Source organism: Schistocerca cancellata, chromosome 4 (assembly GCF_023864275.1).
Source record: "Schistocerca cancellata isolate TAMUIC-IGC-003103 chromosome 4, iqSchCanc2.1, whole genome shotgun sequence".
In the NCBI taxonomy this organism is placed as follows: Eukaryota; Metazoa; Arthropoda; class Insecta; order Orthoptera; family Acrididae; genus Schistocerca; species Schistocerca cancellata.
In genome coordinates, this window is record NC_064629.1 from 920,229,204 (window position 1) to 920,241,510 (window position 12,307).

At 42.9% G+C, this 12,307-nt stretch overlaps 1 protein-coding gene across 1 annotated transcript in view; it reads left to right on the plus strand.

The window, feature by feature from the left end:
- Positions 1–12,307, plus strand: part of LOC126185094 (tyrosine-protein phosphatase 69D) — a 367,349-nt gene that overhangs the window by 195,160 nt on the left and 159,882 nt on the right. The window contains exon 12 of the mRNA XM_049927899.1: positions 6,448–6,582. Coding sequence (XP_049783856.1) covers positions 6,448–6,582 — 135 coding nt within the window. The remainder of the gene's footprint in view (positions 1–6,447; positions 6,583–12,307) is intronic.

The following is a 12,307-nucleotide window of genomic DNA, read 5'->3' on the forward strand; positions in this document are numbered from 1 at the left end:
CACTCTACAGTAAATTGATTTCTTAGGATGGATAGGATGTGTGACTGCTGTGTATGGACACAGGAGGAGCTGGCCACTGTTTGCGAACAGCCGAACGTGTTGATGGCCGCGGTCAGCCATCTTCAGGCTGCTGCCTCGGAGTGTAGTGGCAGTGGGGAGTCCGGTGCGTCGCATGGTACACCCCAGGTGTTACATGCTTCACCCACTGTCCGTTCTGTCGAGACATGTTCGCGGGTACCGGGTGCCATTGGGCCACCCTCTCCCCAAGGGGAGTGGCGGGTTCAGCAGCGTTCACGGACCACGAGGCGGAGAGTCAATTTGGAGGCTGGCCGTGTGGCATTGTCCACTCTGCCTGTGAGTGGATATGTGGCCGCTCCTTCAGCAAGGTCCGAGCAGGCACACGGGGGGGGGGGGGTTTATTAGTGATTGGGAGCTCCAACGTTAGGCGGGTCATGCAGCCCCCAGCCCCTTAGGGAAATAGTGGAAAGGTCTGGGAAGAAGGCCAGTGTTCACTCTGTCTGCTTGCCGGGGGGTCTCATCCGAGATGTGGAGGAGGCCCTGCCGGCGGCGATAGAGAGCACTGGGTGCTCCCGACTGCAATTGTTGCTCATGTTGGCACCACTGACTCCTGCCATCTGGGTTCAGAGGTCATCCTCACTTCATACAGGCGGTTGGCGGAGTTGGTGAAGGCGGAAAGCCTCGCTCACGGGGTGGAATCGGAGCTAACTATTTGTAGTATCGTTCCCAGAACCGATCGCAGTCCTCTGGTTTGGAGCCGAGTGGAAGGCTTAAACCAGAGGCTCAGACGATTCTGCGGAGATCTGGGGTGCAAATTTCTCGACCTCCGCTGTTGGGTGGACAAATGTAGGGTCCCCCTGATTAGGTCAGGTGTGCACTACAAGCAGGAAGTGGCTACAAGGGTAGTGGAGTACGTTTGGAGTGCACATGTGGGTTTTTTAGGTTAGAGAATTCTCTCCCTAGGCCCGACAAGATGCCTCCTGAGACGCGGCAAGGTAGGAGTAGGCAAAATGCAACAGGGAATAACAATATTAATCTGCTAATAGTAAACTGCAGGAGCGTCTATAGAAAGGTCCCAGAACTGCTCTCATTACTAAACGGTCACAATGCCCACATAGTACTAGGGACAGAAAGTTGGCTGAAACCTGATGTAAACAGTAATGAAATTCTAAACTCAGATTGGAATTTATACCGCAGAGACAGGCTGGACAGTGAAGGGGGAGGCATCTTTATAGTGATAAGAAGTGCAATAGTATCGAAGGAAATTGACAGAGATCTGAAATGTGAAATAATTTGGGTGAAGGTCAAGGTTAAAGCAGGCTCAGACATGGTAATTGGATGTCTCAATAGGCCCCCTGGCTCAACAGCTGTTGTGGCTGAGCACCTGAAGGATAATTTGGAAAATATTTTGAGTAGATTTTCCAACCATGTTATAGTTCTGGATGGAGATTTTAATTTGCCGGATATAGACTGGGAGACTCAAACATTAATAACGGGTGGCAGGGACAAAGAATCCAGTGAAATTTTTTAAGTGCTTTATCTGAAAACTATCTTGCGCTGTTAAACAGAGAACTGACTCGTGGCAATAACATATTAGACCTTCTGGTGACAAACAGACCCGAACTATTTGAAACAGTTAACGCAGAACAGGGAATCAGTGATCATAAAGCGGTTACTGCATCGATGATTTCAGCCGTAAATAGAAATATTAAAAAAGATAGGAAAATTTTTCTGTTTAGCAAAAGTGACAAAAAGCAGATTTCAGAGTACCTGATGGCCCAACACAAAAGTTTTGTCTCAAGTACAGATAGTGTTGAGGATCAGTGGACAAAGTTCAAAACCATCGTACAATATGTATTAGATGAGTATGTGCCAAGCAAGATCGTAAGAGATGGAAAAGAGCCACCGTGGTACAACAACAGAGTTAGAAAACTGCTGCAGAAGCAAAGGGAACTCCACAGCAAACATAAACATAGCCAAAGTCTTGCAGACAAACAAAAATTACACGAAGCGAAATGTAGTGTGAGGAGGGCAATGCGAGAGGCGTTCAATGAATTCAAAAGTAAATTTCTATGTACTGACTTGGCAGAAAATCCTAAAAAATTTTGATCCTATGTCAAAGCGGTAGGTGGATCAAAACAAAATGTCCACGCACTCTGTGACCAAAATGGTACTGAAACAGAGGATGACAGACTAAAGGCCGAAATACTAAATGTCTTTTTCCAGAGCTGTTTCACAGAGGAAGATTGCACTGTAGTTCCTTCTCTAGATTGTCGCACAGATGACAAAATGGTAGATATTGAAATAGACGACAGAGGGATAGAGAAACAATTAAAATCGCTCAAAAGAGGAAAGGCCGCTGGACCTGATGGGATACCAGTTCGATTTTGCACAGAGTACGCGAAGGAACGTGCCCCCCATTCTTACAGCGGTGTACCATAGGTCTCTAGAAGAGCGTAGCATTCCAAAGGATTGGAAAAGGGCACAGGTCATCCCCATTTTCAAGAAGGGATGTCGAACAGATGTGCAGAACTATAGACCTCTATCTCCAACGTCTATCAGTTGTAGAATTTTGGAACATGTATTATGTTAGAGTATAATGACTTTTCTGGAGACTAGAAATCTATTCTGTAGGAATCAGCATGGTTTTCGAAAAAGACGATCTTGTGAAACCCAGCTCGTGCTGTTCGTCCACGAGACTCAGAGGGTAGATGCTGTGTTTCTTGGCTTCCGCTAGGTGTTCGATACAGTTCCCCACAGTCGTTTAATGAACAAAGTAAGAGCGTATGGACTATCAGACCAATTGTGTGATTGGATTGAAGAGTTCCTAGATAACAGAACGCAGCATGTCATTCTCAATGGAGAGAAGTCTTCCGAAGTAAGAGTGATTTCAGGTGTGCCGCAGGGGAGTGTCGTAGGACCACTGATATTCACAATATACATAAATGACCTTGTGGATGATATCGGAAGTTCACTGAGGCTTTTTGCAGATGATGCTGTGGTATATGGAGAGGTTGTAACAATTGAAAATTGTACTGAAATGCAGGAGGATCTGCAGCAAATTGACACATGGTGCAGGGAATGGCAATTGAATCTCAATGTGGACAAGTGTAATGTGCTGCGAATACGTAGAAAGAAAGATCCCTTATCATTTAGCTACAATATGGCAGGTCACCCCCCCCCCCCCCCCATGAACCATTGACCTTGCCGTTGGTGGGGAGGCTTGCGTGCCTCAACGATACAGATAGCCATACCGTAGGTGCAACCACAACAGAGGGGTATTTGTTGAGAGGCCAGACAAACGTGTGGTTCCTGAAGAGGGGCAGCAGCCTTTTCAATAGTTGCAGGGGCAACAGTCTGTATGATTGACTGATCTGGCCTTCTAACATTAACCAAAACGGCCTAGCTGTTGTGGTACTGCGAATGGCTGAAAGCAAGGGGAAACTACAGCCATAATTTTTCCCGAGGGCATGCAGCTTTACTGTATGGTTAAATGATGATGGCGTCCCCTTGGGTAAAATATTCCGGAGGTAAAATAGTCCCCCATTCGGATCTCCGGGCGGGGACTACTCAGGAGGACGTCATTATCAGGAGAATGAAAACTGGTATTCTACGGATCGGAGCGTGGAATGTCAGATCCCTTAATCGGGCAGGTATGTTAGAAAATTTAAAAAGGGAAATGGATAGGTTAAAGTTGGATACAGTAGGAATTAATGAAGTTCGGTGGCAGGAGGAACAAGACTTCTGGTCAGGTGAATACAGGGTTATAAATACAAACTCAAATAGGGGTAATGCAGGAGTAGGTTTAATAATGAATAAAAAAAATAGGAGTACGGGTAAGCTACTACAAACAGCATAGTGAACACATTATTGTGGCCAAGATGGACACGAAGCCCATGCCTGCTACAGTAGTACAAGTTTATATGCCAACTAGCTCTGCAGATGATGAAGAAATTGAAGAAATGTATGATGAGTTAAAAGAAATTATTAATGTAGTGAAGGGAGACGAAAATTTAATAGTCATGGGTGACTGGAATTCGACAGAAGGAAAAGGGAGAGAAGGAAACATAGTAGGTGAATATGGATTGGGGGGTAAGAAATGAAAGAGGAAGCCGTATGGTAGAATTTTGCACAGAGCATAACTTAATCATAGCTAACACTTTGTTCAAGAATAATAAAAGAAGGTTGTATACATGGAAGAATCCTGTAGATACTAAAAGGTATCAGATAGATTATATAATGGTAAGACAGAGATTTAGGAATCAGATTTTAAACTGTAAGGCATGTCAAGGGGCAGATGTGGACTCTGACCACAATCTATTGGTTATGAACTGTGGATTAAAACTGAAGAAACTGCAAAAAGGCGGGAATTTAAGGAGATGGGACCAGGATACACTGACTAAACCAGAGGTTGTACAGAGTTTCAGGGAGAGCATAAGGTAACAATTGACAGGAATGGGGGAAAGAAATACAGTAGAAGAAAATGGGTAGCTCCGAGGGATGAAGTAGTGAAGGCGGGAGAGGATCAAGTAGGTAAAAAGACAAGGGCTAGTAGAAATCCTGGGTAACAGAAGAAATATTGAATTTAATTGATGAAAGGAGAAAATATAAAAATGTAGTAAATGAAGCAGGCAAAAAGGAATACAAACGTCTCAAAAATGAGATCGACAGGAAGTGCAAAATGGCTAAGCATGCATGGCTAGAGGACAAATGTAAGGATGTAGAGGCTTATCTCACTAGGGGGTAAGATAGATACAGCCTACAGGAAAATTAAACAGACCTTTGGAGAAAAGAGAGCCACTTGTATGAATATCAAGAGCTCAGATGGAAACCCAGTTCTAAGCAAAGAGGGGAAAGCAGAAGGATGGAAGGAGTATATAGAGGGTCTATACAAGGGCGATGTACTTGAGGACAATATTATGGAAATGGAAGAGGATGTAGAAGAAGATGAAATGGGTGCTACGATACTGTGTGACAGAGCACTGAAAGACCTGAGTCGAAACAAGGCCCCGGGAGTAGACAACATTCCATTAGAACTACTGACGGCCTTGGGAGAGCAGTCCTGACAAAACTCTACCATCTGGTGAGCAAGATGTACGAGACAGGCGAAATACCCTCGGACTTCAAGAAGAATATAATAATTCCAATCCCAAAGAAAGCAGGTGTTGACAGATGTGAAAATTACCGAACTATCAGTTTAATAAGTCACAGCTGCAAAATACTAACGCGAATTCTTTACAGACGAATGGAAAAACTGGTAGAAGACGACCTCGGCGAAGATCAGTTTGGATTCCGCAGAAATGCTGGAACACGTGAGGCAATACTGACCTTACGACTTATCTTAGAAGGAAGATTAAGGAAAGGCAAACCTATATTTCTAGCATTTGTAGACTTAGAGAAAGCTTTTGACAATGTTGACTGGAATACTCTCTTTCAAATTATAAAGGTGGCAGGGGTAAAATACAGGGAGCGAAAGGCTATTTACAATTTGTACAAAAACCAGATGACAATTACAAAAGTCGAGGGGCATGAAAGGGAAGCAGTGGTTGGGAAGGGAGTGAGACAGCGTTGTAGCCTCTCCCCGATGTTATTCAATCTGTATATTGAGCAAGCAGTAAAGGAAACAAAAGAAAAATTTGGAGTAGGAATTAAAATCCAGGGAGAATAAATTAAAAATTTGAGGTTCGCCGATGACATTATAATTCTGTCAGAGACAGCAAAGGACCTGGAAGAGCTGTTGAACGGAATGGACAGTGTCTTGAAAGGAGGATATAAGATGAACAATCAACAAAAGCAAAACGAGGATAATGGAATATAGTTGAATTAAGTCTGGTGATGCTGAGGGAATTCGATTAGGAAATGAGACACTTAAAGTAGTAAATGAGTTTTGCTATTTGGGGAGCAAAATAACTGATGATGGTCGAAGTAGAGACGATATAAAATGTAGACTGGCAATGGCAAGGAAAGCGTTTCTGAAGAAGAGAAATTTGTTAACATCTAGTATAGATGTAAGTGTCAGGAAGTCGTTTCTGAAAGTATTTGTATGGAGTGTAGCCATGTATGGAAGCGAAACATGGACAATAAATAGTTTGGACAAGAAGAGAATAGAAGCTTTTGAAATGCTGAGACACCTCGTCGATTGGCATGGGTCCAATACTTGTACCTATAACCTTCCCCATTCTTGGTTGGTAATATTTCAGTTACTTTTGTACTTGATATTGAGAGAACATTTAAGTGATTGTATTATTTGATTGTACCATTTCATTTTCTATGGTATTATGCAGAATACAATAGGAACTTCAGTGGGTGTACTCATTTGCAGCCAGGATTATGAAAATTTGGAAAAGTAATGGTGTAGCCAACAGTAAAGCTTTTTTTTCTTCTAGCTGTAAGTAACTATATGTAATACTATTTTTGCTTTTGTTTCAGGGTTTTTCTTGTTAAATTGGAGCCACAGCAAAGCATCAGCCAGCTGCCATCTCCAGATAAATTTCCAATATCAACTTATGAAGAAGTTCATTTGAGCAAGAAAGGTGGTGCTTACATTGCTGAAATGTTTGAAAGGTAATTAATTGAGGAGCAAACATAATAGTGGTGAAAAGTGTACTTTAGTGAGGAGAAATTTTTCCTGAGGCAGTGTTCCTTAGTGATCATTTTTACTGTAGACATTTCCTGTCTTGTTCGTGTATTACATGTAGTATGCTGCACAGTATATTTAAAATGTGTGCTTGCTAGATTTGTTGTATGAACAAGTTTGTGTGAATGCAGGCCACTGATGAGTGTTTGGTGCTAGCATCTTTTGTAAAAACTGTCTTGTTGTTTTGGACATAATATCTGACATTTTGATGATGTGCTGAAATTGATGCCAGACAAAACTGATAAAGAGAAATTAGTGTCACCACATATTACATCCTGAGAACATGAAGTGAAGAACATTGAAATGAAGTGTCTCAGACAAACATGATGCAAAAGTGTGCCACAGTTAACAACTCACTGGATTATTGTTTTGCAGATGAACCTCACCCAACCCTCCTGATTTAGGATTTTTATGGTTTTTCTAAATCTATGAGGGAGACTACTGGGGGTGTGTAAATGAGGCCACGAATTATTTCAATCACCATCCTTTGTCCAGTTCTAAGTCAAATGACTTTGGCATTGTTTAGACATTAAGCTTTAGCCGTCTTTATTTCATAAAAATGTCCAACTGCTAGAGTAAATGTGATGGCAAAGCTTAATATACATGTTGAAGATGATGACTGCATTATTCCAGGCTTTCCCCAGCAAATCTGTCGCAAATACTCTTCTCGAGTTTGTCGCCGGATAACATTGTGCCAGTCATTTCATCAAAACTAATGTTTAACGTCTTCAGGCAGTGCTTTTTGCTGTGTTCACAGTTGCAGTCATGTCTTGCAGCAGTGAACACGGCAACAACCACCACCTGAAGATGTAAAACAGTTGTTTCAATGAAATATTGTGGACTTGCACAGTGTTATCTGGTGGCATAGCTGAGAAGTGTATTTGCATGATTATATTATATTTATAACACATTTTGTAAGCTGTCAACAAAACAAATTTCAACACCAAGAAGGAATTGTGCGACATACACAAAAGTTGGTAGGCATGTTTCTACACCTGAAAGCTGATGTCAATTAAAATTTTGCACCACCCACATCAGAATGGTGCCAGAAGCCCCGCTATGAGGGTACAAATCAGGTTTGCTTTAAATACATGCTGTAACGGTCATGAGCATTAGATACCATTGTGATTGGACATGGTGAGTTGATATTAGCTAAGAATGCCTTAAAGATGACAAGAACACAATTATCACAACCTCACTGAGTTTGAAGGAGGACATATAATAGGGCTGCAAAAAACTGGATGCTCCTTGTGTGATATTGCAGAAAGACTGGGCAGGAATGTAGCCACTGTAAAGGCTGCTGGCAGTGGTGGTCACGAGAATGTACGGTCGCAAGAAGACTGGGCTGCGGATGGCCACATGGCAGTAATGAGAAGAAAGTCCATCATGTTCGGCGTATGGCTGTGGCTCATCATGATGCATCTGCAGCAGCAATTCATGCAGCAGTTGGAACTGAAGTGACACAGTAAATTGTTATAAATCAGTTATTTCGAGGAAAGCTCCAAGCCAGATGCCCAGTAGCATGCATTCCACTGACCCCAGACCACCAACATTTATGACTTCAGTGTTGTCAAATGAGAGCTCACTGGAGGGCAGGGAGGAGGTCCGATGTATTTTCTGATAAAAGCTGGTTCTGCATCAGAGACAGTAATGGGCATGTGTTGCTCAGAAGGTTGGCAATTGAGAACCTGCAGCCAGTCTGTCTGTCTGGCCTAGACACACTGGACTTACACCTCGAGTTATGGTCTGGGATACCATTTTGTTTGATAGCAGAAGCAATTTTGTGGTTATCACGTACACCCTGATGGCCAATTTGTACATCTGTCTGGTCATTCCACTTCTTGTACTGCCATTCATGAGCAGCATTCCAGGGGTGTTTCCCAATAGGAAAATGCTTGCCCCCATACCACTGTTGTAACCCAACATAATCTACTGAGTGTCGACACATTGACTTGGCCTGTGCAGTAGTGAGATCTGTCTCAAATCGAGCACATATTGGCTGACAACTCTAGTGTATGTAACAGGTATGTAATTCCATCCCACAAACTGATATCCAGCACCTGTACAATACAATGCATGCGCATTTGCATACTTGCACTCAACATTCTGGCAGTTACATTGGTTATTAGTGTACCAGCGTTTCACATTTGCAATGGCTTATGTCACGCTTACATTGACCTGTTATCTTGCAATGCTAAGCACTTCCATATATTAGCTAGACAAATGTATTCCCGAAATGTTGTTATTCTACATTAATTATTTTTTGGTGTTGCGATTATTTTTCCGTCAGTGTACTTCAAGAATAATGTTTTTTGTAACATTATTTATTCATATTTTAAACTGCACTACATGGTTAGTTCCCACATTCAGGCAAATCAACAACAAATATGATTCACAAACCATTTTGTTTACAAAGATTTGCTTCTACACATTGAGAAAAGTTTATAGATACTACTAATAGGATCAGTGGGAACTATTTTGAGGTTTCATATAAAGTTATTAGGCATACAAATGGATAATAAACTGTGAGAGGGTGCCAGTGCATGGGTAAGTCAATGAAGAAACTGGGTTCTGCTTGCTTCACACATACAAATCTCTCTCGCTGTGTAGACTTGCAGAAAGGATAGCTAGCATACATTGCATATCTCAAAAAGTATTTATTTCGTCAATGTGTGCAGTAAGAATTTTCAAAGTTGATAAATGAGTGTCTTGCATAAGCTTCCTGAGGGACCCCGAAACTGCCGAATCATTTACTCCCAAACGATGTTTGTAGTTAATAACAAGAGTGTATGTAGGATGGACTGTGTAATTCAAAATCAGAGTATTAGAAGTAACAAATTACTTCCATATAGACCATATGTCTCTGTTCAGACAGAAGATCTTCACTGTCCAATCACATTAATGTAACCACCACCCATGCTAGACGTTGGTGTGCAGTAACCATTCACAGATGGCAGGTGCCAACAACAGTGGAGGTATATAAAGCATGTCAGAGGACTGTGGAAAACAGTACTATTGTCGTTGTAATGTGGAAAAGGACCAGTTTATCTGACGTCCTGAAGTGCATGATCTTTTGCTTTTAGACCAAGGGTGGACACATTTCTGAAACAGTTAAGTTTGTAAACTGTTCACTTGCTGCTGTGGTTAAAGTATACCATCCATGGGAAAATGGTGAATCCAAAACTGGTGCTGAGGCAACTTGGGTGCACCGTGGGCCATAGATGACATGGGCGAATGGTTGGTGCAGAGATGTGTACGGGCGAACAGACGGGCAGCTGTTGAGTAACTGACCACCCAGATGAACCAAGGGCCTACAAACGGTGTCTCCTCAGTGAATGTTCAGCAAATGTTGGTGCCTACAGGTTTCTGCATCAGGCGCCTAATACGTGCACCCGTGCTGTCTGCTGTTCATCAGTGACAAAGGCTGGAATCTGCATGCCAATACCACAACTGGACATCCACTGAGTGGCAACAGGTAGCCTTTTCAGATGAATCATGTTTTGTGCTCCATCAGACTGAAAGAAAATACCCTGCAAAAATCGTTGGAAGGGTCCAGGCCAGAGGAGGGAACATTATGGACTGGGGAATGTTTTTGTGACATTCCACGAGTGATCTCGTCATTATGGAAGGCACAGTGGATCAGCACGCACACACGCATATATCCTTGAGGATCACGTCCAACCCTGGATGCAGTTCGTTTATCCTCTGCACGATGATGTCTACCGGCAGGACAATGCAACACGTCACACAGCTTGCAATGTACAGCTGTAATTTGAAGAGCATCAGGATGAGACTTCACTGACCACCGAACTCCCTGGGTGTAAACCCAATGAAGAATCTGTGGGCTCACCTAGATCTGGCTGTTTGTGCCATGGATCTTCAACCAAGAACGTAGCACAGCTGACAGTGGCACTAGAGTTGGCATGGCTCCACATCCCCTGTGGTACATTCCAGAACCTCATTGACTGTCTTCCTGCATATCTCGCAGCGGTCTGTGCTACAAAGAGTGGTTACTCAGGCTTTTGACAGATGGTTACAATAATGTGACTGGATAGTGTATATTCCTGCACGACAGTCTATAACATGCTGCTGGTAGACATCAGGCAGGAGATTGCAGATTCTGAGATGTTCAAAAATAGTTTCTTAGTAGCCAATCCTGTAGTTCATCCGAACTATTACGCTTGGTGATGTAAATTCTGCTTATCTATGGTTTGTATATTTCTGGCCATTATAATTGTAACACCAGAAAAGATAGCAAAAGTAATGAAATGCTCGGTATTGTGCATGCACAGTATAGTTGAAAGAAATACATAATTAAATTTTTAAGGAGTTTGGGGATACGAAGGATGCCAACCTTAGTATACAGTGCTACCGCCTAAGGCAGCAACAAGTCTCTTACCAGACTGGGCATGAAGTCAAAATCATCTTGGTTGACAGATGTGGGTACTTTATTCCTTGTTGTTTCAACTCTTGTGGCAGAGTTCATCAATCGTTATGGCTGATGAATTGTGGTATGCCAGTCTCTCTCAGCCTGTGACCAAATATGTTCAAAGGGTGAGAGGTCTGGAGAGCATACTGGCCAGGGCAACATGCGAACATCCTCTGTGGTGATTTTGGTCCACACAGCAAGGGCATCATGTGTTGTTGGAAGTTAATGTTACAGAGACCTCGAAGATGTGACAAAATCACCAGGTTTAACATGTCAGAAATGAGTCTCCCGCTGCAAGTATTACTGGTTGTGTGAACCAGAAGTGATCATGTGTGATCAATGGTACCACACACAGTCACGCCAGATGTTAGAAATGTAATATCATAAAGAATACAGTCTATCAGTAATCATTCCCCTGGGATCTCCACACATGGGTACATTCATTGTGATGCTGTACACAGAATTGGGCCTCATCTGAAAAGATGATGCACTACCACTTCCTCATCCAGTGTCGGTGTTGGATGTACTACTGTCAGCTTGCATCTTTCTTCTGGCACATCAAGGGTAGGCACAGCAACGATCGCTGTGCTGACAGTGCGTAGTACTTATACGACACAGCTGCATAATCCTGCATAGTCAAGCAAACAATAAGTCTGTAATGTGATTACGTAGGCTTTCCCAGCGTAATAAGTCTTGAAAGTCTCTTCGGGTTTGTTGCTGGATCCTGAAATCAACTTGACTCGATATTTCGACAATCCAACTGGTCGCCATCTTCAGGAAAATGCTGCTTCTGCTGATGAGTCCCGCTGAGGGGGAGGGAATAAGTCTGTACTCTCAGGTGCTAGTCGTATCGGGCCATTGAGATGCTGCACAGCAGTGAATTGTGGCTGTAGGATCCCAACCAAAGGAGCGGCAGAGACCCCAGGTATTTGGGTGTCACTCTCGACTGTACACTGACCTACAAGGAACATTGTCTGAAGCTGAAGCAGAAAGTATCCTCCAGAAACTGCCTTCTTCGGCAACTGGCGGGATTGAACTGGGGTACACATCCACAAACGTTAAGAACAACAGCTCTTGCCGTATGCTATTCTGCAGGAGACTATGCTAGCCCAGTGTAGTACAATTCAGTACATGCAAAGCAGGTTGATGTAGCCTTAAATGACAGCTGTTGGATTGCTACAGGCTGCCTAAGGCCAACCCCCATGGACAAAGTTCAATGTCTC